We start from the raw sequence: 25,772 nt of genomic DNA on the forward strand, positions 1-25,772 counted from the left end.
AGTGTTTGCTGGCCAGACTCTGAAAGTGCACAAAAACAAAGACTGGAAAGTAGTGCTGGGGAATCTGTTACTCCCCAGCCCTTTTGTGGAAAAGATGTTTAAGGATTTCGCAGGGAGGGTTAATTGAAAGAAAAAACAACTGCTATTGTTTACCTATAGTTCCTGCTATCTAAAGACCTCAAACATACATGAGTTTAGCCTCACAACAGCCCTGTAAAGTAGGTAATTGTTATCCTCATTTTATAAATAAGGAAACTGCCACACAGAGTGATTAAGTGACTTGTCCAAGACACTACAAGTGTCCGTGACAGAATTAGGAAGAAAGCCTGGGTCTTTCCCAATTCTGTATCTTAACCACAAGACTGTTTCTTCCTTGGAAATTAAAAAGTACAATATTACTAAAAGGCTCACCCGAAAGGAACTTTGCTCCAGGTGACTCTTTTGCATTGAAAATCTGCAAAAATGAGCTGCGACTTGCAATGCCCTGGGATGCATTGGTCTGCTAGACTTCATTCTGGTCTTAACCTAAACTAATGTGGAGGAGCTGCCACCTGGGGTTAGGGGATGGGGCATGTCAGGGAGCTAAGGCACCATCTGTGTAAGGATAATAATACTTCCCTACTACATAAGGGTGATGTTTGGCTTGCTATATATCACCTGCTCCAATTTATTGTACTTATTGTTTATATTTCTTGTTTTATTTTTAAGAGGATCAGAAGCAGGAAAAAGAGAAACCTGAAGAAAGTACCACAGAGGAAGATTCAGATAAGGAAAGTGATGACCGAAGCCTTGGAAACACAACTGATGTTCTAAATATGGTAAAATACTCACTACTAAAATTGTGGCTTAGCAATCATTTTGAGGGAAAACATAGCAGTAACATTTTTTGTGATATGGCTGTAATAAAAGTAGTCACCATACCTTGGTACCCCCAAGTTCTAGGGGCTCCCTTTATGCCAGCACAGACCCCAATCTGGGGCATCTGTTACTACAAGGAGCACAATCCCTTTATGTCCTTGGCATGTTTGAGTTAGTGGACTCCACCTCTTTGTTTTTCCTCCTCAGAGAATAGGACCTTTAATTGTCCATCTTGGGAGACATGAGTACTTGCTTCTTGAATATTAATAGTCACAATCCAAATTATAATTGTGTTTAAACCAGATACCATTCATTCAAGAAAGAGAGAGAAGTAGATAAAAACAAAAAATAAAATGATAGCATGAACTTTATTCTTATCTCTGCAAGAACTGCACAGAGTCTTGCTAAAATGTACTAGCCATCTTAGTTGCAAAGGTTGAAGGTTGGTAGTGCTAACCATATTCACTGATGTATGTGCACCTCTTGCTTTGTCTTTGTTTCCTAATTGATTCATCATAGGAGCCTGTCACAGGGCATGGTCCTCATAGCCAGACTGCCGCCTCCTCCTGGTCATGCGGGGGATTAGCTCAAGACCAACACCCACATCTCCACCCAGGCCTATGGCTCCTCTCTTAGCTTCCAGACCTGCAGCGTCCTCTTTGCAACTCAGCCCTCCGGCCGTATCATTATCCAGGTTTCCCCCTTCGGGGTGGGGGAGGGGGGGAAAGAGAATTGGGTATCTCTGTCCAACAGTCCAGCCACTTCCCCAGGCCCGCTCACTACTCCGGGCCCCAACCCAGGGTCCCTGTAAATAGCAGACTCCTGCTGCTCCTCTGTAACCTCTGTCGATGCTGCTCTATTTCCCTAGTCAACTTCCCCATGGTCCCAGCACCTTCTTCACCCTCACCTCAGGGCACCAGGAACCAGTCAGTACTCTGTCCAAGGTGCTTACAGTTCTCTCAGCCCTCCAGTAGGGGATGCAGTCCTTACTCCCTGGGCTCCCAGCAGCAACTGCCCCTACTCTGTTTTTATCTGAGTCTGCTGGGCCCAGTATGGTTGCTTCTAGCAACTCCTCCGATTGGCTGTGCTTCACACAGCCTCTCTGGGCTGCTCAGAGGACTCACCTCCATTGCTCCATCCGTGGCGGCCCTGATTAACCCCTTCTGTGCCTGTGTGGGGTAGGCATCTCATCATATACCCTTCCCCTCAAGCTTGCAACCCTCGGTGGGTATGGATGTCTCCAGTCCTGCATCTGCCTCAGCTGGGCTCATAGGTCATCCTTCTCCTGCTCTACGCCTTTCAGCAGGAAACACACATTTTCCTTCTCCTCTTTCACATACCAGGCCTGGTCTCTCTGGAACTATAAGTTCCCCTCTGCTATTTGCAGGGCTTCCTCAGCTGCATCCAATTTCTCACTCAGCTCCTTCACCTGCCCCTGAGGGTTTCCCCCGTCCCTTTTCCCCCAGGGTCTGGGTCCCCACAGTAGCCTGCTGCACCTCTAGGTTCACCCCTACATCTTTCTGTCTCAGTCTTTGTCAGTTAGCTCTTTCTTACACTCTACCAAGTGTGTGGGTGGAACCCTCTACCCTTTCATGTGGTTCCCCCCACTGTCTCTGTACTCCAAGCATGGGCTTCCTGTCCCCCCTTCCTGGCAACCTTACCCCTCTCTGGGCCATTCCTCTTCTCCCTATGGGGGCACTTTCTTTCAAGGTGCCCCAACTCCCCACATGAAAAACAGAGGGGGGCCCCTACCTACTCTTTTAGCAAGTGGGCCTCTTTTAGGGATCCTTGCCAATCTCATTTCCTGGGGACCTTCTTCATTACAACTCACATAGGGGCACACTACCTTTGTAGGTGTCCTCTCTGGCAACAGACATAACTTTGGCTGGGCTTCTGGCCTCCAGGCCTTGGGTCTTGCCCCCTGTTCCCAGCCCTTATGGTCTTTCCTGTTCTTCTCCCTCCGGCACCTAAATAAGTACTGCTGTTGCGCCATAATACCTAGCAAGTACTCCTGCAGGTACTGGTTTGCCTCCCACAGTCTTTGCTGATTTTCAAACATGTGCATCAGCAGGGCCTGGATCCGCCCTTGCTGCTTGCCACCCCCAACAAAGGGGATAGACAAGTGTGGGGTCCAGCCTGGGAGGGTTTTGCTGCCCTCTGCAGAGTGCCTCTACCCAGGGCTACTCCGTAGTCTTTTCTCTCCCCCGCACTCACCTCAGTGGAGTGTCTGCTGCACTGCGCCACACTCTTCCCTTGTGTCAGGATGACCGTGCTATATAGTCTCTTCAGTTCCCTTTCCTCAGGGTCAACTTCCCATACAATTCTTCACCCAGCGCTTAGTCCTCTCCACCATCCCCTTATCTCAGGGGCGACTGAATGCCTGTAATGGGGTACAGCCTTCATCACCAGACTGGTGCCTCCTCCTGGTTGTGCTGGGGATTAGCTTGAGTCCAACGCCCAGGTCTGCAGTCTGCACACCAGCACTCTGTCTCTGCTCCTGCCTATGGCACCTCTCTCAGCTTCCAGAACCGCAGCGTCTTCTTTGTGACTCAGTCCTCCGGCCGTGTCACCATCCTGGTTTCCCCCTTCTGGGGGGTGGGGAGAGGGGGATCTCTGACCAACAGTCCAGCCACTTCCCCAGTGGCAAGTGAGGTGGGACAGAAGCCTGTCCGCTACTCCAGGCCCCAATCCAGGAACCTGGTAAATAGCAGCCTCCTGCTGCTCCTCTGTAACCTCTGTCAGTGCTGCTCTATTTCCCTGGTCAATTTCCCCAGGGCCCCAACACTTTCTTCCCCCTCATGTCAGGGCACTCAGCTGCTCAATCCCAGTAGCCAGCCACTGCTCTGTCCAAGGTGCTTACAGTTCTCTCAGCCTTCCAGGGATGCAGTCCTTACTCCCTGGGTTCCCAGCAACAACTGCCCCTATTCTGTCCTGCAGCTCCTTTTTATCTGAGCCTGCCAGGCCTGGATTGGTTGCTCCCGGCAACTCCTCCCTGATTGCTGTGCTTCATGCAGCCTCTCTGGGCCACTCAGAGGACACCTCCATTGCTCTGTACAGGGCGGGGCCTGGTTAACCTCTTCTATGCCCCTGTGGGGTAGGCACCCCATCACAGCGCCCGTAAGGCTGTTGCTTTTGCATATACACCTCTACCCGGATATAACGCGACTTGATATAACACGAATTCGGATATAACGCAGTAAAGCAGTGCTCCGGGGGGGCGGGGCTGCACACTCCGACAGATCAAAGCAAGTTTGATATAATGCAGTTTCACCTATAACGCGGTAAGATTTTTGGCTCCCAAGGACAGCGTTATATCGGGGTAGAGGTGTATCTGAAAAATTTTGTGACCCTGATGATGGGAAGAAACTGTTTTATAGTCAGCTCGTCATTCTTCTTGTTCAAACACTCCCACCTTATCAAGACACCTAACCATCCCTGTTTTACCAGGACAGTCTTGGTTTTTCATATGAAGTCCCTTAATCCTGAGGACTACTATAGAGATACTTGAAATGTGCTGATCTCTCATTTCATCATTGAAAATATTTGGATATTTTTATTACAAAAAGTTTGTTCAAGTGGTCTTGGTATAAAATATTTTGTGTACCACTAATTCTCATCACACAGTGAGTGTTTCATGCTGCCATTGTTCAAGGCTACAGCTTGTGTGTGTGTGTGTGTGTGTGTGTGTGTGTGTGTGTGTGTGTGCTCCTGGCACAGCTTTTATGATACAAGTGGAGGAGACTAAAGAAAGGATCCCAAATATGGAACATTTGAGTATTTCACAACCCTAAAACATCTTGCCATAATATTTTTTTTGGCGGTTTTAAACAATGTTTAATGTATCACCTACATATCTTTGCCTATCCTATCCAGGCATGCTAGAGCATGTCCCAGCCCCATCCATTGTTTAGGAACTGGTGAATCCAGATCAGCATTATGGAGAGGCAATAGTGTAGTTTTTTGACTTCAGTGGGACTTAAGCACGTGTTTAAGTGCTGTGCTGAATTGGTGCCATAGTGAACATAATGTATCTATGTTCCCAAATGTGCTTTGGTTGATGCAGTGCTTTGCAGGAGCCATTATTAGTTTGGCCAGAGTTCCTTGCTAATGTAATCATTTACATTTTTAAAAAAGTGTCATTTTTTTCTTTTTTGTATGTAAATGATATTTAAGAAATAAAATAAAAAATGTTCCCAAAAGTGATCCACAGATAATATTTTGGGAATTTCTTCTGTAAAAGCAAATTAGATATAGTAGCAATGGAATGAGAGAGAGAGAGATTTTTTTTTTTTAAATGAAACAAAAAAACTTCCCTGAAATATACCACATTTGTAAAAGAATGGTGAAAATACTCCATACATATTTGGTGTAAAAATTGCCAAATATACAAATTAAAATAGGTCTTGAAGAATTTACTAACATATGAAGAAATCTGTTTTTAATATCTTGCACTCATCATGTACTGTCTGTATGCCAGGCATATTTTCACTTTTTTTGTGTTTTTGTTTTTTTGTATACTGGGTTATGAACAAATTCAGAAGTGCCTTTCTGTTAATAGACCGATATAGAAGTAGTAGAAATATATTTTTAAATAGCTGTTTGAAAAGATATCTGTTTCAGGAAAATGTATCAAGATGGAAATAGAAGTGATTATTCTTCCTCGTGCGAAATTACCTGTTTACAGCACAGCTACTCCAATTCTAAATGGCAGCAATGACCGTTTTTTGTAGGCCCCAAAGGCATGAAAAGCCTTGGTGGTGTTTTTTTTATGGTGTTAATAGACGGGATATGTGGGTATTTATATTTTTAAAAAGCTCTCTTAGAAACTAAAATGTTGTTGGTTCGGGGGAAAATCAGCAATTCTGTACATGGTTCTGATCATGAGATTAGGTGTTAGTTACTGCCATTCAGTCAGCGATTGATCTTGTTGCAGCGGGGACAGATTTTCTTTCTAAAAGAGAATTGATTGTGACCGTGGGAGAAACTGAGGATCCCGCCCCTTTCGTATTTAAGTGAAAAGGCACTACGGTAGTAGTCAGAACTCTGTGATGCATGGAAGGTGGCTTCAAAGTGTACTTGTAGATGGTTACAGAATGGCAAACTGTTGGTTCATTAAAAGCGGAATTGAACTGTTTGCTAAAAATGGTAATTTGACAGTCTTTTTCTCAAGCTGTGTGCATAGTGGTATTAAGATGTTCACGTATTTCATGATACCATGCTGTAGCTGTTTTGGAACCTGACACTGCCTCAGTTTCCCCTCTGTGGTTTTCTCAAAACTGCATCATGACTCTTGGAAATCAAATAAATGTGGGGGTTAATTTAGTAAAACATCACAGTTGAAATTGCAGCTTTCATCTTAAATGAAAACATGTCTTTTCCTGACTCAACTGTTTCCTCAGATCCTTGTTAGTCTCAGTTCTTTAGCAAAACCCAGGTGTTGCTGCCTGGCGTTTCCTCACGCCTTTTTTATTATTAATTTATTATTATTATTTATTATTTCTTCTTATCTCAGAAAGTGCTATCTTACTACTGTTTGCAAGACAGTGTGGTGGTATAAGCCCCCGTAGATCAATCTTTGCTCTTCTTTTAGCTGCATTAGAATTTTGAATGATAGCGAAATTAATATCCTATTCTGTAGTTTCTTAGATGTATAGGACTTGAATGTTTCCTGGCCAAGACTTTAAAAAGTGTATGTCTGAAATTAGGCTCCTAAATCTATATCAAGGCACATAAGTCGGTGGCCTGAATTTTCAAATATGCTTAGCATCCAGGAATTCACAGTGAAAAACAGTGGGAGCAGTGGGAGCTGTGGGGTGCTCAAGACATTTAAAATTAAGCCACTGATTTGGAAGCCTAACTTTAGGCACCCTTTTAAAAAAGAAAAAGAAAAATACAAAAAGGTGTCCCCTAGATCCTAAGATCACTTGAATGAGCCCAGTGTGAATATACTGGAGACCTCTTAAATGTCATCTTGTAGATTATTATTTTTAAATGGTCTGAAGAATTTAATTTACATAATTGAACAATAGAATACATTTCTTCACAGCAGTTTCAATTACAATTTAATTGACAGGCTTAATGTTTGAGAAATATTTTTAGATCCTCTGATGAAACCTATTAAATGTAAAAAAGGTATCATTCTTATTTAACTCATGTTTATTAATTAGCTTACATTTAATTCTTTAATTTGTATCCCCATTCTTTTCAGACACATATGATGAGATTGAATCCCAGGGACCAGTCCTTAAAATTATCACCAGTTCAAAAACAAAAGGTACTGTAATTAATCATGTTTGAAATGTAGAAAATGTATAACTCTTTTCATAGGGCATCCTCTTTCTTTCCTTTCTCTTTTTTGCTCCTAATTCTCATAAAGGAAACCTCAATTTCTATAGACTTCTTCCTACATAAAACTTTTAGGCCTGGATGCTGCAAACGGCTCCACTGGGTAGATCCCTGAGTTTACAAGGAAATCACTGGGGCTCTGTGCAGATGCACGGGTCTGTCTGGAGCAGTTTGAGATGAGACATTATAATATTACTGTAATTGAAGGGGCAGTATACTGTAACTTACATTATACATTTTGTAAAATACAGTAATGATAACTTGCCATTTACTTGATTGCTGATACTAGAATATTTGGATTAAAATCCAGGTCAAAATATATGTAAAGTAACCATGTTTACAAAATGCTGGATGTAATTTTACAGTAAAATGTAATGATTCACTGGGCAATAATACTTTTATCCCATTATAAAGTTGAGACTTCTATCTTACCATCCTGTATTAATTTTAAAGTGATAACAGAATTTTGATATTAGGGGTACATTAATATCAGCTCATAATCTTATATTTCAAAATTGATTACACAAAATATGTTTGATAAATGAAGTATATAAGAAGAAAATTTTAAATTTAAGCCAAAAAAAGACAAAGTAGCTTTAGATCAATAGTAAATACACTGATCCCAGAATCGAGAGAGTGCATTTAACCTACTCAATAAGTGTTTCATTCTTTAAACAGTTATGTATTATTTAAATTAATTTTATTTGGAATATTCTGTATTTTATGCCATTTTTTTAGTCCTATCAAACACATCTTTTCTTATTCAGATATGTCTATAGTCTTTTCCATTTGTTCTCATTTAATTTGTTCTTAATGCTTTCCTTCTTTCTTTTTAATTTTCTGCTTCTCATGTGGAATAGAAGAACAATAAAAATGTGACACTGAAAAGTGATGGTAAGGGTGGGTTGAAAAAGACTGATCTTAATTTCATGCAGGAAGGTTCAAAATCAACTGATGGTTCTTTGCAAAAGCAGTCTTTAAATTCAGTGTCTCTTGGAAATGGTTCAGATCTAGAATGCAGTGATTATGATGCCTTTGTGGGGAAAATTAAGGCTAATAAAAAGCATATAAAAAATAAACTAGAACAGGCATACACTATTAGCAAACTGAAGTCTGATGTTCAGCAAACTGTTAAACATCAACTCAAATTAATGAAAAGGAAGAAAGACTATGCAGAAAATCTTAAACCTAGAAAACAAGACACATCTTACGGTCTTTCCAGTAATAAGTCTAAAGAATTATTTTTTTCCACTGAAAAGTTAAAAAAAGCTATTAAATATAAGCACCCCCCTAAAACAGATATACTGCCTGCTGCAGCCAGTAACAAACCAGTGACCATTTCAGTAACTGCACAAAACCAAAAACCTTTTAAACAAGAAAGTAAAGATGCAGTGGATGAAGTTAGGACATCTGATAAATATGGAGAAATATATGTCAGAGGGGAAGAAAGTAATGAAGAACAGAGAGGACTTAAGAAAAAGGAGAGATTCATTAAACAAATAGCAGTATCTGTGTCATCCTCTTCAAGTGAGGAAAGTAGTAATGATTTTGCAAAATATGTACTTCAGAGGAGAAAAATGCACAAGGATCGTTATAAAGACACAGGAAAACAGAAGCAAATAGAAGCAGTAGAAAATGTGAATGATTTAGAAGAAAGAGATACTGAGACAGAAGAAGAGCAAGATACAAATAAACAAAGAGAGAGTGCAGAAGAGACCAATATAAAAAGCCTGAGTGAAGAGGAAACAAAAGTGAAGAGGTTTGATGATAAACCTGATGAGGCCCCACAGCGAGATGCTAAGAAGCAGCATCTTCAGGCAGAGAAGAGTGAAGAAAGTGAAATGGGAATGAAAGAGGGTGAAAGTGAAAAGGAGAACCAGGATGAAAAAACTAATAGTGAAGTAGAATCTGGAAAGGAGGAAGATGAAAATGAGGTTAGAAAAGATGATGATGATAATACCTCAGTAGTAAGAGATGGAGATGAAGAGGAGAAAGGTAATGGAGAAGAAAGTGAAAATGCTGAATCACAGTATGAAACGGAAGATGATCATGAGAGAAAGGCAAAGGCTGAAGAGAATCATCACAGAAGAGGCACAGAAGAGAGAAGTCAAAAGGGTAATTTTAAAGAGGAAGAAACAGTGAGCAAGGGAGAAGTGGAGAAGAAAGATGAAGAGATGGTAGAAGGAGGAAAGGAGGGTAAATGTAAGGAGGAGCAGAGTGAAGACACAGAAGTGGAGGCTGAGAGTGAGGGTGAAGAGGAAGAGGATGAAGACAATGAAAGGGAGGAAGAGGGGGGTGAAGGGGAGGGAGAGGAGGAAGAAGAGGCAGAGAAGGAGGATGAAGAAAAGAGGGAAGTGGAATGGGAGGAAGGGGAGGATGAAAAAGAGGGGGAGGATGAAGATGAAGAAGAGGGGGAAGAAGAGGGTGAGGATGAAGATGAAGAGGGGGAAGGGGAAGAAGAAGGAGAGGATGAAGATGAAGAGGAGGAGGAAGGGGAAGAAGAGGGGGAGGAGGAAGAAGAGGGAGAGGATGAAGATGAAGAAGAGGGGGAAGGGGAAGAAGAGGGAGAGGACGAAGATGAAGAAGAGGGGGAAGGGGAAGAAGAGAGAGAGGACGAAGATGAAGAAGAGGGGGAGGGGGAAGATGAGAGGGAGGATGGGGAGGGAGACAGTGAAGATGAGGGGGAAGAAGGGGAGGAAGAAGAGAATGTTGGAGAAAAAATAAAAGTAAATAAGCATCTGCAGAAGCATAATAAAAAAAAGCAGGAGAAGAAAGGAAGTGCTGTACAGAGCTCTAAACAGAAAGTAAAGACAAAACAACATGTAGTGAATGGATTACACAATTCAGAACAATTTTGGAACAATGTGCTACCTCATTATTTGACACTAAAATAGTACGAGATGCTGGAGATTTACTTCAGATTCATTCAGGATATTATTGGGCCATACCAAGTTTATTTAGCTATAATCCTTTTTTAAAAAAGTGATTTTTTTTTTTAAATTGTCTCAATAAATGTATTATACGAACACCAAGTGCCAGTTTCCTAAAGGGCTACAGAAAACATTAAGAGTTTGGTGACCTTTATCAGACCAAATTATCAGATATAAATTCTGGTGAAATCACTTTCATCTTTACTGTGTACCACACTATTAAAGTTGCAGAAAGTGATTCCCTGGGAGACACAGCATTTGCTTGATGCAAATGTTGTCATAATTTTAGGATGATGGCATGAATTGTGTTGTAACAATGTAATTTTAATTGCCTTTTTAATCAGATTTCTGGAGCTGAAACATTTAGTTTTGATTACCGGGTAACTACCATGTCGATGTGCCTTACATGAATGGAATATCAATAAATCATAAAAATTTAGTTTTGAGAACTATATCACCACTGTGTTCTTTTCCTCTTAATTTCTATTAGGCCAATGTATTCATTTGTTCTTATAGACAAATACTTTGTTAGAAAATGCCAAATAAATCCGAGAAAGGACAGTGTGTGCCAGTATGTGGTCAGTACTTGGTTTCTGTAAATTGAGGCCTTGATGTTTCAAAAGGACTTCAGCTTAGTCTCTGATTCTGGTGCCAACATGCAATTGTGTGCTAAAAAATATGAACACAAAATCAGGGGCCTCTGAAAATCTGGCCCCAAATATATTGTGGTTTGAATACATCCAGATAGTGATGATAAAACTATTTAATTATTAGAGGCAATTCACCTCAGATCCATACAGAGCCATGAAATGTTTCTTCATTCTTATTTACTTGTTAAGCATTGTTAATGTATTCTGGGCCATACAATACAGAGAAGACATGGTCCCTGCCTCACGGAGCTCATCAGACAGGCACCCAATACCCCTAGGTAACAAAGGACTGGGAATTTGGATCACAATGATCTTGATCCTGCAAACACACAAATGCTTAATTTTACAGCCATGAGTAATTCCAAGTGGGACTTCTCACAGTATTAAGTTAAGCATGTGTGTAACTGTTTGCAGGATCGGGGCCTAAGTGATGAAAGGAAGATGTAGTAAGTCTAGAATCTAGATGAAATAGAATGGAAATTGGCATAAAAGACCTAAATGGCTGAAAAGACAATTTTTTGGAATTTCTAAAAGATTTGGTGTTCCCCTAAACTCTAAATAATCAAAGTTCCCCTTTTTTCAATTTTTAAAACTCTTAGCAAAGAATTTTTAAAGGATTTGCCCTATGTTTGTAATGGTGTGTGCCTGGTGAGGGGAAGTGAAAAATGGGTGATTTTTGTCATCCAGCATTTTCTTTAGTACTTGCATACCATATTGGTGGCTTCTATAGGAAACCCTAAAGTAGACAAATCTCTGTTGACCAACCTGTGGAGTGGTCTTGACAGTCTCTGAAGAGAGTTCCTTCAATCTCTCTTTCAAAATGAGAACAAGAGGAGAAAGAGGAAATCAAAATGTGCGGGGAGAAATTAACAAATGTCGAGCAGTAAAAATGTTAATCAGTACTTGTATTGAGGTTATGAAACATTTTTTTAAAAATGTTGTTTTGTAACATCTTGGTATTAAAATATTTTAATTCATTGTCTCCAGAATTTATTTCCAAAAAAGGTTGAAGTAAGTTAGTAATAAGAACGGCCATACTGGGTCAGACCAAAGGTCCATCCAGCCTAGTATCCTGTCTACCGACTGTGGCCAATGCCAGGTGCCCCAGAGGAAATGAACAGAACAGGTAATCCTCAAGTGATCCATTACCTGTCGCCCATTCCCAGCTTCTGGCAAACAGGGACTAGGGATACCATCCCTGCCATTCTGACTAATAGCCATTGATTGACCTATCCTCCATGAAAATCACCAAACACCATAAATCTTAATCAGCTATACTATTTGTTCTCCTGTTTTTCAATTAGTCACTCGTTCCTTTTCACGAGCTTCAGAAAATATTTTCACTAGCAATAATGTGAGTTTGTCTGATGACTTTCACAACCTAATTAGTTTTGTGGCTTAGACTTTTGCCTCTGAAAACATAACACTTGTACATTTCTGAATTTTCTAGATTGTGCTGTTCAAGGTAGTCCTCAAAATTAAATGAACTCCAAATGCAACTGTTTCTAGCTCAGGTGCATACATAATATTGATCTGAGGACCTTATTGGTTTGATATCAGTGTGGTAAAGGGGTGCATGTATGCATTCTGATACCAAAGCAGAGTGGCCTGTGTAAACAGTATGTATGTTGCACAACAGAATTGGTTGAGGAACTGAAAACAGACTTTTCTAATGGAGTTTAATTTATATGGCTTAAATGCTGCAAAAGAATTGAACTGTTATGAAAATATTTAGATACATTACTAAGTTGATCTCAAGTGATGCATTATCAGTCCTAGGGCTCCTGGAGTATTGTTGTGATTTAACTTAGGGTAATGCTGAAAAGAGATTTGTATAGGACTGAAACTGTTTTCCTTAGACTGAACACCTGGCATAGTTATGACAAACCCTAATCGTTTCCTTTCAGGCCTCTAACTATATGTGCTGTTTCTGGTGATAGATACGAGTCTTCTTTAGTTTAGGCGACGAGCTATTGCTTTTGAGACCAATGATCTCTACTCCAAATCCAAGCAGGGATTGATTCTTCACTGACAGCTAGAACATTGCTTTCAAGCCACCGCTTGTGTAAATGGAGTCCCCTTGCTGAAGTGGGGAGCACAGTTTTCTATATCCATTAGGAAGGGGTAGTGCTTAGCCCCACCCCTTCCCAAGGCTTCCAGGGGAAGAAGGGAAGTTAAGTCATGGCCTCATCTCCTCCCTGGTTTGGGGAACTGCAAGAGCAAACAGTCTCTTCTCCTTGGAGTGCAGGGATTACTATTGTGAATGGCCTTTGTACAGCCATGCGGTGGGAGGGGAAGCTTCTTTCTGACCAACCATCATCTTGGCCTGACTGGATAGGGATGCATAGAGTGAAGAGGCTGATTTAATATTGCTATGTGGATAACTCCTTTTGTAGGGGGATAAGCACATTACAGCTGCAGCTCTTCTAAGGAACTGTTTCATAAACTGCACAATACACCAACATTACTGGGCTCTTGTGGGACTTCTAACTTCATGAACATAACTGGAACTGACACCTATTCAGCCCTGCTCAAATTTTCATACCGTCATTCAGTTGTATAGTACTTCCCTGGCAATACTATGATAGTTCAGTCTGGGTTATATATTCCTTGGCAGATGCACAAAGATTTATTTGCGGGACTTAAGCAGCACTGGAACAGTACTTCTGAAATCTTCTTTAGTAGACTCAAAATTTTGAAAGAGATGTCACCCCTTCATACTTCCAAACTTATTTGAATTCAACAAAAGTAAGCTTTGGCATGACTTTATCTGAAAATGCCAATATACATAAATATAGTCATTTATTCAGAAAGTTCTACCTTTAGTAAAGTTTACAGTCAATGCTGTTTACCAAAAACACGGAGAATATGTCCTACAGACTAGAGAAGATGTTTATGTATTTTACTCTCTTCAGCTTTTCTCATTTATAAAGGCAAATTGCTATCCCTTAGGAAAGCAGTTCTCAACCAAGGGTCCAGGGCCCACTGGCGGGGCTGCAAGCAGGTTTCAGGAAGTCCCCCAAAATAAACCAGAGAGCATGGCCAGCATTAGACTCAGGGTAGAAAGTAGAAGCCCAAGACACGTGGGGCTGAAGCCAAAGCCCAAGCAACTCAGCTTTGCAGGGCCCCTGTGGTATGGGGCCACACCTGCCTGCTACCCCTTAAGGCCAGCCCTGGCTTTTAATCTACTGGATATGCAGAAAAACAGCTGTTGTGGCACAGGTGGGCCATGGAGGTTTTTATAGCATGTTGGGAGGGCCTCAGAAAGAAAAAGGTTGAGAACCCCTGCCAGAGAAGGCGTTTTAAAATATCAGCTTCCCCATTTTTGGTGGCTGTAGAATGCAATATTGGGGCCTTCTGTGCTGCTGTCCTTTTCAACATAGACATCATGGTCCAGTTTATGTGCTGCGCCAGGCAGTGGGGCTGTCTTGGGTTTGTCTACACTGCAGCAGAGAGTGAGTCTCCCAGCCCGGGTAGACAGACTCGTGCTAGTGGGGCTCTATATACATAAAAAATTACTATATTTATGTATATAGCTTGCATGCTAAAAGTAGCAGTGTGGGCATCGCCACTCGGGCTCTCAAGACTGAGATTTAGCCCCACTCTTAACAGCCACATTGCCATTTTGAATGTGCTAGCTCAGCTCAGACACTAGGCTGGGAGGCATGCTTCCAACTCCAATGTGGACATACCCTAACTACAACCCCTCCACCAGGTCTGAGGGGAAGTCATTGGGACTGGCTATACCAGCTGTGTGCCAACTGAGAGCTCCCACATGACTGGGGACTTCTTAGCTGGCCAGATCTGATTGCTCTCTGGCCTTTTCACATTGTTTAGGTAGTGCAAATGAGCAAGAACACAACCAAGTTGCTAGCTCCTTAAGTCCACCCAGCCCCCTTTTTTATATTCCCAGACAAAAATCTACATTAACATAGAGTTGAGTTGGGGAGTACATATCAGTAACTTAAGGGTAAAAAGATTACAGGGATGTTTTAATTCGCTGCAAATCAAGCATTGCAAATCCAGAAAATTCAGAGTTCAATATAAATTTAAAAGAAATCCAACCTTTCTAAAGAATGGTAATGCACAGTTAAGGAACCCAGACAGGGTTAACTTTGCCCGGTATTGATGCCATGAAGTAAACATGGAGTTATGATTAGTGTATAATAGTGTTTGTAGTCCTAGACTAAATTAAATTGATTTTTAATGAGACAGTAAATTTTTTCCTCATGGCATCACTTCAGGGTGGAGTTAAAAAGACGTAGGGTGCTAAACTTTTTAAAGGAACCATTTTAAAATTAATTTTAACTTATGAACTAATAGATTAACTTGTAAATTCTTAAACGATTTTGTGCCCAAAGAGTAAATGCTGTAATTTTGAAGAGGATATGCTGTATTTTTCATATGTAACAAAGTAGTTTAATTCCCATTCTTAAGAGAAAAACTTACCCTTTACTATGGAATCACGAGCAGTGCTTCTGTAATGTGTCACTTGGACAACTGTCACTGACACAGGATAGACTCCACTGAATATGCTCAAGGTATTGTTTATTGAGGAACATAGACAAGTTTGTGTGTAAAATTGTTAGTAAATGTCCCAAGAAGGTTCTTAACTTTTTCTCTTTTCTCTATTAATTTAGCAAAAAAAAAAATTTGGTCATGAATGGGCCTTTAAGAATAATCTTTTTTAAAAAAAAAAAGAAAATTGTTTTTCTGTTTTTTTTTGTTTTTGTTTTTCTTTTTAGTTTTTCTTTTTTAAAAAAATCGCTCTTGGCTGAAAAATTGTAGCTAGCTTTAGTTTCTGTTTCAATCAGGAATTTAAAATAACTCTTTGGGCTCCTCACTCCACATGACACAACATTCCTCACCCTCAGAATTGCTGACAGTTTATACATTTATAAAGTTTTAATTTTTAAATTAAATAGAACTTTATTTTTGTTGGTTCAACATGTGAATAAAACTTTAGTTATTCTTGGATAAGCACATAAGAATACTAAGTACATTTTGTACTTTGTTTTTCCTACTGCAAAAATATTTTGAGAACCATTATTTAAATACAAAAGAGAGAGATCCAAGGCTGAGCATCTTATTAACTCACTTTGCTTTTTTTCTAGGGCTGTCAAGTAATTACAAAAATTAATCAGGATTAATCGTGCAATAAAAAAAATAATCATGAGGTCAATCGCACTGTTAAACAATAATAGAAAACCATTTATTTAAATATTTTGGATGTTTTCTACATTTTCAAATATATTGATTTGAATTATAACACAGAATGCAAAGTGTACAGTGCTCACTTTATATTTAATTTTATTACCAATATTTGCACTGTAAAAAAACAAAAGAAATAGTATTTTTCAATTCACCTAATACAAGTACTGTAGTGCAATTTCTTTATCATGAAAGTTGAACTTACAAGTGTAGAATTATGTACCAAAAAACCTGCATTCAAAAATAAAACAATGTAAAACCTTAGAGCCTACAAGTCCACTCAGTCCTATTTCGTGTTCAGCCAATTTCTCAGACAAAGAAGTTTGTTTACATTTGCGGGAGATAATACTGTCCGCTTCTTGTTCACAATGTCCCCTGAAAATGAGAACAAGTGTTCTCATGGCACTGTTGTAGCCAGTGTTGCAAGATATTTCCATGCCAGATATGTCCCTTCATGCTTCAACCACCATTTCAGAAGACTTGTGTCCATGCTGATGATGGGTTCTGCTTGATAACCATCCAAAGCAGTGCGGACCGACGCATGTTCATTTTCATCATCTGAGATAGATACCACCAGCAGATTTTCTTTTCTGGTGGTTCGGGTTCTGTAGTTTCTGCATCAGAGTGTTGCTCTTTTAAGACTTCTGAAAGCATGCTCCACATCTTACCCTCTCAGATTTTGGAAGGCACTTCAGATTTTTAAACCTTGGGTTGAGTGCTGTAGCTATCTTTAGAAATCTCACATTGGTACTTTCACTGCAGATTTGACAAAATGCAAACAAAGTGTTCTTAAAACAAACAGCATGTGCTGGGTCATCATCCGAGACTGCTATAAAATGAAATATATGGCAGAATGAAGGTAAAACACAGAGCAGGAGACATGCAATTCTCCCTCAGGAGTTCAGTCACAAATGTACTTAATGCATTATTTTTTTAACGAGCATCATCAGCATGGAAGTATGTCCTCTGGAATGGTGGCTGAAACATGAAGGGAGCATATGAATGTTTAGCGTTTCTGGCATGTAAATATCTTGTGACACCGACTACAATAGTGCCATGCGAACACCTGTTCTTACTTGCAGGTGACATTGTAAATAAGAAGCAGGCAGCATTATCTCCCATAAATGTAAACACACTTGTTTGTGTTAGCGATTGGCTGAACAAGAAGCAGGACTGAGTGGACTTGTAGGATCTAAAGTTTTTCATTGTTTTTTGAGTGCAGTTATGTACCCCCCAAAAAATCTACATTTACACGATAGAGATTGCACTACAATACTTGTATAAGGTGAATTGAAAAATACCGTTTCTTTTGTTTATCATTTTACAGTGCAAATATTTGTAATAAAAGAAATATAAAACAAGCAGTGTTAACTTTGTATTGTGTGTTGTAATTGAAAACAATATATTTGAAAATGTAGAAAAACATCCAAAATATTTAGTAAATTTCAATTGGTATTCTATTGTTTAACTATGTGATTAAAACTGCGATTAATCACGATTAATTTTTGAGTTAATCACATGAGTTAACTACGATTAATTGACAACTGTACTTTTTTCATTACTTTAATTTTTATAAACAAGCCAGATAATTGTCTTAGACATGATGGCCTTACATCTGTCTTTTAAAGTTATCATGACATCCCATTTCTTAGCCCTTGTATAGTCTACTCCAACCTCTTTCTGGGTTGCTTTACTCATGAGAAGTCTGTAGATAAAGTTGCTTTTTCTTTTAAAGAAAGAAATCAGTCAAAGACTGGGTAATTTTCACAGTAAATGACACTGTTAACCAATGACAGACAAACCCACAATAAAAACTTCTAAAATGGCATATGCAAGCATTGATCTGTACCAAGGTTAATATGACTGCTAGTGCTTTAGTTAGATTAAAGTTGGGATTTCCAAAGGGGCCTCAGGGAGCCCAACCCCCATTAACTCTCATTGAAGCTCCTTTGAAATCCCAGTCTGAATAAGCTTCACTTTACATAGGGTTAGATTTTAACTTCAAATCACAACCTGCATTTGGGGGGTTTGAAGAACATGCTGCTGCAAAATCCTCGGAGGTACGGTGGCTGACTCCCCCAGAATTCTTCATGGGGCTTTAGGGAGAGTACATGATGGAATGGCAGCTTGATCACCTTTTGTGAACATTCAATGTATACCGTCCCCGTGACTTTGTGTCAGGTCAACTCCACGGGCCAGAACTATCCTGGAGCAGTCTTTATGGCTGATTACTGTCACCTTCTTCCCTTCCTAACTTATGCAGGCCCATACTGTGGCCCACAATCTTCTCCTGTGATGCAATATGAGAACTTCAAATGATGTAATGTTATATGCAAAGTATTCTATTTTCATGACGCAACAAGAAAGAATTTCAGCATTTCTTTTGGCTTTGTGCCAAGATTTAAGATGTTGGCACTAAAATGGTGTTTTATCATATATAGCTTGATGTTTGCTGTATATTGATGGTTATATATAGGAAACCTTAAATAAGAAGGGACTGTGGTAATATGAAAATATGTAATTTGAAGCTGTAAATATGTTTTGAACTATTCATTATGATTTCAACAGAATTTGTGGCATTATTTCTAATTTTAGAATAAATATCAAAGAAAAGTATCCTGACATCTGTTTACCATACTGCTGGTACACTGGAAATGCACCTAGAGTCTGATTCTGCATCCACTGAAGTCAATGACAACATTGCCATTGACTTAATTTGGTACAGGATTGACCCCATATATAGCAAATCACGTGAACACCTAACAGTCTGGTCAGTTGTGAGATCTGTACATTTTAATGGAATGTACAGAAGCTGATGTACACTAACAAACTGTCTTTTGAAACTAATTTCTAGCAGTGCAGTGCAAATATATGAATGTTTGGGATCGTGGCAGTATGTAAGCAACTGAGCCAAATGTTCTGATTGTGCAATTTGGAAATCTCCAGTGTCATCCTGAGTTACATTTTGCAATATGTTCTTGATTTGGAGAAGCTCACTGAGCCCAGAATATGATTATACACTTAAACCTAGGCTTTTGTATGTGAAAATATTTGGATGAGGTATGGGTATTTTTGTTTAAGAAAAACTAATTTGTACTGCTGAGAACCTCATAGGCTATTATTAGTCTATATAGCAAAACAAGTATGCTTGATCACTGTTTCATTTAGAGATTTGTAACTGTGCCCATTGCATCCTTAATTAGGAAGCTTATGCTCAGGATCCCAAGGCTGAGTTCATTATCTTTTACATCCTTGCAACCGTTTAGAGTAAAGAACCCTTAGGTAAAATCCAGGGATCTGGAATGGAATTTTCAAACACACCTCAGATACTTAACAACAACAAAATCTCAAGAACCCATTCCTTGCTGTTGGAGATCTAGATATCAGACTTCTGAATAACCAGAATCTTATACTGAACCCTGAAGATCGGTACGCTCGCTCATGGAGAAAGATCAGGCATGTTTGCCCTCAATTGTGATTGCTTTCCCACCTATGAGCCCTCCACTGCCATACTGTGTCCCAGATTATGTAAGGCTTTATAGATTAGCCAATATCCTGAACTGCACAAGGAAATGGACAAGTAGCAAATGCAGAGCATAAAGTATTCATTACACACTCAATATGTAACTGATACCCTACTAAAGTGATGATCCTCTGTGGTCCACACTTTTAACTTCCAGGTGCTTATCAAAGGTAGCTTCAAATAGGACACATTGTATTAATCAAAAAAATCCTGTGGTTGGAAGGGCATGGATCTCTATGACGTTGGAGAGGAATGTTCACCACTTCCAGGTCGACTGTAGATAAAAGGCACTTTGTACGCGTCATGTGGCAACCCCAGGAGCAGGCGTGGATCCGTATGAGCTCAGAATTGTGAACCACTGGGGCAGAGGTCGGATATATATATTTTTAAATTTATTAGAGGCTTAAAGAATGTATTTGGGTTGTATCAAGCAGCTGCCTCAGGCTCGACTCGTCTGACACATCTTAAAACAACAGAATTTAAAGTCGGATACATTTATTGTCCTCTCTGCAATAAAATCGGAGTGCATCCCAGATGGCAGAGTGCAGGCAAACTACATTTTAGAGTAGTCCCTTTACACATCCAGGGTAGAATTTTTAAAGGTGCCTTTGTGACTTAGGAACCTGCATCCAGTTGGAAGTTAATAGGACTTGTGCTCCTAAGTATCTGAGGTGTGTTTGAAAATTCCACTCCAGATCCCTGGATTTTACCTAAGGGTTCTTTACTCTAAACGGTTCCCAGGATATAAAAGACAATGGACTCAATCTTGGGATCCTGAGCCTTTAGTGGTTTGGGCGGAATCCTTCCTTTTGTATCACAGTAATATCAAACTAGGAATCATCTCCAAGAAAGTCAGCCTGATGGGAAGGATGTTTAGGAGTGACCTGAAGGAACTGTGGCATCCCTTCTGCTGTGTGTGGAGGGCTGAGAGTCTGAAGAATCTGCATTTGGAAGAAGGGCCCTCTTAAAGGATAGAGGCAAAAATTGCCCAGATCATATCAGCAGGAGGACAGGCTCACTATAGTAGGGCTCACTGCTGCAGGAGCAGCGTGGGGAATCCACACTATAGGCTGGCTGGAAGAGGAAATGTGGCTGTGACAGGAATTGAGTTGAAAGCACAGTGTCTTGAGGGGCTTGCAGTATTCCAGGCAGGGAAGGAAAAGAGTCCTAGCCTTATCTCCATGACAGATTGGAGGGGATGCTACTAGACTACTGGTTGCTGGGGTCTCTACTTGAAGCAAGGATTTATTGGGAGAGCGTATATCTCTGCTGCCTGTTCTCTTCTCCTTTTCCTTTCAGTGTGGCTCTTTCATCCTTCTTGTCTTCCTTGTCTATTGTTGGAGAGTTGGAATAAAAGAAAGACAAAGAAAAATGAGAGAGCTGGATATGAACAATGAGGCAAAATGTCTGTTTCCAGGCCCAAAGAGCGGGGAGGGAGAAAACTGGTATAAAATGCATGGACAAATGCTGACGGATCTTTTGCCCAGTTTCTTGGTGGGCAAAATCATGAAGGAGTTTGTCCTATACGGGCAGTCTCTGTCTATGGGATAGAAGATGAGGGATGTATTATCACCATCTTCAAGCAATTCACAGGACTGTTCATAATTTACTGCAAAAATTGCAATGATTGCATGATTGGAGATAAAGGCTGCTCAATCTTGCTCTGAATTACCGTAAAAAGAAGGGGAAGTGCTTGGATACAGATCCAGGTACTCAACCAGAAAGAAAAACACAAGTTTTTTCTTTACATTAAAAGCACTTCTAGCTTGGAAGAGTCAGATTCTCCCACATAGCCAGGACTCTTACAGGGGTGTTCAGAAGAAGATTTTTATCTCATCTCGTGAAGCAGATATAGAAACTAAAACCCTAAAGGTTTTTAACTACACTGAATGGGTTGATAGGTGCATTTTTAAAGCATCTGACCTCTAGTAGCCAGCTGAAAGAATAATTGATTATTTGGTTCGGCCACTCAGCACTTGAAACACCATAAAGAGGCCTCATGTTCATAAAGTGTTGAGCATTCATTCATTGAAAATCAGACCTTTTTAAGAGGTTTCATTTTAGATACAAAAAAAAACCGGAGGCACCCACAATCACTAATCACTTTGAAAATTTAGTCCAGAATATCTAATGTTTAGAAAAAGGTGAAAGGAATAATAATTTCTCTGTTTCCAAGGCAAGATACCAGTGAAAACATTGCATCTGTCCACTACTCAGTTGAGAAATTTGTGGAAGCTGCACGGCATACACTGGATGTTTAAAGCTTCCTTCTTTAAGCATTTGGAAAAGGTATACAAATTACAGCCAGAAACCTGGGCTAATGTTCCTAAGCTAGTCTCTCCAGTGTCCATTAGCATTCATAATTAATTTCCTTTGCATCATATTTTTCAGAGATTCACTAAGTGGTTGATATAAGTGTACTGTGATTTGATAGTCAAACTCGGATAGACTATCTATTTATTTTTGTGTCTGGAGCTGCTTTTGGTATGACTTTTCCCAAATGACTGAAGATTAAAAGATATTTACATTGCTACCTAACGTTGTCTGGAAGAAGTGAGAGTGTTAAGTTTGTTGTATGATGCTTTGCAAAACTCCTTAAAACTGACTTCAGATTCTACCGTTGTCCATTTTAGCGAGAAGATTAGTTAAGCCTGAGGCCATCTAAGTTGTATCTGTTTGCTTTTTCCAAACAGCCTGCTTCCTTTCAGAAGATGCAGTTTTGTATATTAAGGACATAGCCTACCTGAGCTATTTCTGATGCTAACTTGCCCTAGGAATATGTAAATAAAAATCTTTCAGACTTGATGGTAATCCTCTGGATCCACTGTTGGCAGAAAAGATGTTAATGTTCACTTAGATTGCTTGTAAAATAAAAGGGATTAAGCAGATACTTAAAACAAACACTAATACAAACAACTATAATTATTAAACAATTACAAAAGTACAGTAGTTCAATCTTTGCTTGGACAAGATGGCAAAGACTTGGCCTTCCTTGTGGAGACTCACAGCAGCAATCGTCATAGGACGAACTGTATTACCATATAGAAACAGCTTTGTCCAATACATATGTCCCTGCTCCCCACCCAGAGTAAAAGCTCAAGACAAAGCACTGATATAAGGAATAATTACCCATTTCAGATTTGTCAATCAGTTCCAAAGTTACTTTAATCTGAGACAGTGTGTAAAAGAAGAGACACTGCAGGATAAATGTTTCCAGATACTAAAAAACCTGATATTAGAAGGAAGTAAGAAGTAGATGAATTGATATTGTAAAACACAAAAGTGCAATTAAAATGTAGATAGAATCATGCTGGATTATTTATCAAATTAGTATTTAGTGTTAAGTATAATATGTGTTAAAGGGGTTAGTTTCCACTAAGGGAGATGAACAGTAGATGATACTTATGAATTTACTGTATCCTTAGCTGTACCTGTGAGGGGACAGCAGACAGGCTAATATACTTTGTAATTTGCAAGATTTGTGTTTCTCCATGTATTAATGTTATGGGTAAAATTTTCAGAAGTGCCTAAGATTTAAGATCCTAAGTCCCATATTCAGAAGTGACAGGAACATAAATCCCACTGAAAGTGACTTTTGAAAATGGGACTTATGTTCCTATGTCTCTTAGGCAATTTTGGAATTTTACCCTATGGCTAGTATATGCTTAACAGATACCATCTATGCCAGGCAGCCTTGACTGGTGGTCTGACAACTTGTCTGTCTCCTTTACCCCAGTTGTCCTGGGCTCTGCAACTGTAAGTCTGCCAAACTGTATGGCATCAGCACCCAGATGCCCCAAACAAATCAAAGCTCCAGCATGCTGCCCACTGTAGAAACACATAAGGAGAAATATGCCTTGAAGAGTTTATACTGTAACGTTGGACAAGTTGCGCTAAGTGGGCATTCTATACAGTTGGAGGGAATGGAGAAAGAGTAACACAGGGATAACAGAGATCGGAACATGTAGTTTGGGCTATGGGGGCATGAATAGCAGTGTGCACCCAAAGTGCTGTGGTGTAATTGCCCTATGTGGATGCTCTGGGCATGAATGAAAAGGTTCCGAGTTTGCATTAATGTAGTCCTATTTGAAGAGGACTATGTTAATGCGAACTAGGAACCTTTTCATTCACGCCCGCAGTGTTCACATGAGGGAGTTACAGTGCAACACTGCTGCCTGCATAGTCCAAACTGCCAGGGGAATGTAAACATAGCGTTTAATAAAACATTGCGAGCACAATCAGCAGGTTTCAGATAATGCTTTATATAATCTTTTAGTAAAATAAAATGAATCATTTGAATAAAAGTGATTAATTTTGCTCAAAGTTTCTCTCTTAAGCAAGAATTAGTAATTGTTCCCTAAATTTTACTGTCAGAACTCTTTTTAAAGTATGCAGTGGGGCTTTTGCATCCATAAAAACATAGAAGGAAGTCCTAGCTTGACAGCTACCTTAATAACTTATAGCTGAAAGAATAAACTCTTAAATCCATCAGAGTGGTTAACTCATGCTTTTACATAGTTTTTTCATCAAACTCTGCGAACAGGTTTTTTTGTGGTGGATCCTGAAACTGTGGACACTTTTGGTGAATAGCTGAAACTAACAAAGTTACTATATTAATAGTTAGACATTTAAATTAGGCTCTCAATTTATAATGGTAAATGGCTGAGAGTATTTGGGTTTTAAGATGTTAAGCTTGCACTGTTGCTCAGTAAGAGATTACCAGACGTATTTATTAGCACTGCTTAGATCTTAAGAAAGCAGTACCTCCAGTCATCACATTATGTAATCCAAGATCAGAGCAATGAGCACAACAGTATTAAAGAAATGTTTTACAGATCAAGACACCCACATATTTCTAACCCCCTGATGGTTAACCGTGGTCAGATAATTTTTTTTTAAATAGCTGTCCTTATCCACACTCAAGGCAAAGTCATACTTAATTACTCTTGGAAGGATTATATTTTTATGTGTAAATGTCAGTAAACGTCAATTTCACCATACTTACACAAACTGATGAAAAAAATACTTCAATACATCCATAATATAATAATAAAAATACATCAATAATAATAGAAATTTACAAATAGGCAAAGTAAGAAAAATGCTGCTTGAGAACGTACGAGCGTTTGAGTTAAAGATATTTACTTTGTATATTTTGATGTGATATTTGTTTTGACAGTTATAAAGCTTTGACTTTTTGAATCTCAACATGTCTATAATTTCCCACAACTGTGACAATTTCAACTGCTAAAAATAAAAAGTGAAACCTATAATTTTGCACAACTATGAAAATTTAAATGGAGAAAAATTAAAAATGCTTAAAAATAAACATCGATATTATGTCAAAATTATAAAAAAATGAATTTTACCAAACCTCTACTTAATAGTGTTAGAACAAGTGTTCTCACATTTTAATTAGCATGACGCATTTTCCCCATAGAGACAAGCCCCCAGAGGGCAAAATCCTGTCCTTGCCATCTCTGAGGTGCTCTGGAGAGAACAACAAATATTTGCCAAGTGGAAGATTCCTGTGAAGTCCTGCCTCAGCAGGGTCAGATGGTCTATGGCAATGCACTCTGTAGCATCCCTCACCCCTGCTCATAAAACAATCAGTGTTCATTTTCCCTCATACTTTATGATGAAGGCAGCATTCACCCTGGGTGTGTGTCCATGTCAGCTTGTACCCATGGGGCCTATCAGCCAGAGCTGGCGTTTCCACTAGGCGACCCTAGGCGGTCGCCTAGGGTGGCAGGATGTGCGGGGTGGCATTTTGCTGCCCTCTGTGGAATTTCGGTGGTAGGCGGCTTCTTCTGCTCCGGGTCGTCGGCGGAAATTCGGTGGCGGGTCCTTCACTCGCTCCGGGACCCGCCGCCAAAGTGCCCTGAAGACCCGGAGGGGAAGGACCCCCGCCACCGAGAACGCAGCTTCAGAGGAGCTGCCGCCTAGGACGGCAACAACCCTGGCGCCGTTCCTGCTATCAGCTTCTCTGTGTGGGTGCCCCACCAAGTACTCAGGGTCTTGCTAGGTATATATTCTGCCCAGCTGCTGCATGGGAGTACTGTGGGTGTCTCTCAAACTCTCAACCTGTCCACACTCAACCCACAATGCACCCATGCAAGAGGCCATGACTTCTCAGTATTTATGAAGCTTTAAAAGAGGTTTATTCCCCTGCGAATCTGGGGGAAGGGGGTGGGATCTGACCTGTAAAAGTCTCTCAAGAACCATGAGTCACATCCTAACTAGATTATAGCATAA

The 25,772-nt window shown here is 39.9% G+C and overlaps 1 protein-coding gene across 5 annotated transcripts in view; it reads left to right on the forward strand.

Moving 5' to 3' along the window:
* RPGR (retinitis pigmentosa GTPase regulator) overlaps positions 1–25,772 on the forward strand; it is a 99,104-nt gene that overhangs the window by 48,204 nt on the left and 25,128 nt on the right. For all 5 annotated transcript variants that reach the window (XM_054005887.1, XM_054005888.1, XM_054005892.1 and 2 more), the window contains 2 exons: positions 709–818; positions 7,067–7,132. In XM_054005887.1, the coding sequence (XP_053861862.1) occupies positions 709–818; positions 7,067–7,132 (176 nt within the window). The remainder of the gene's footprint in view (positions 1–708; positions 819–7,066; positions 7,133–25,772) is intronic.

The sequence above is a fragment of the Malaclemys terrapin genome, chromosome 1 (genome assembly GCF_027887155.1).
Source record: "Malaclemys terrapin pileata isolate rMalTer1 chromosome 1, rMalTer1.hap1, whole genome shotgun sequence".
Taxonomy (NCBI): domain Eukaryota; kingdom Metazoa; phylum Chordata; order Testudines; family Emydidae; genus Malaclemys; species Malaclemys terrapin.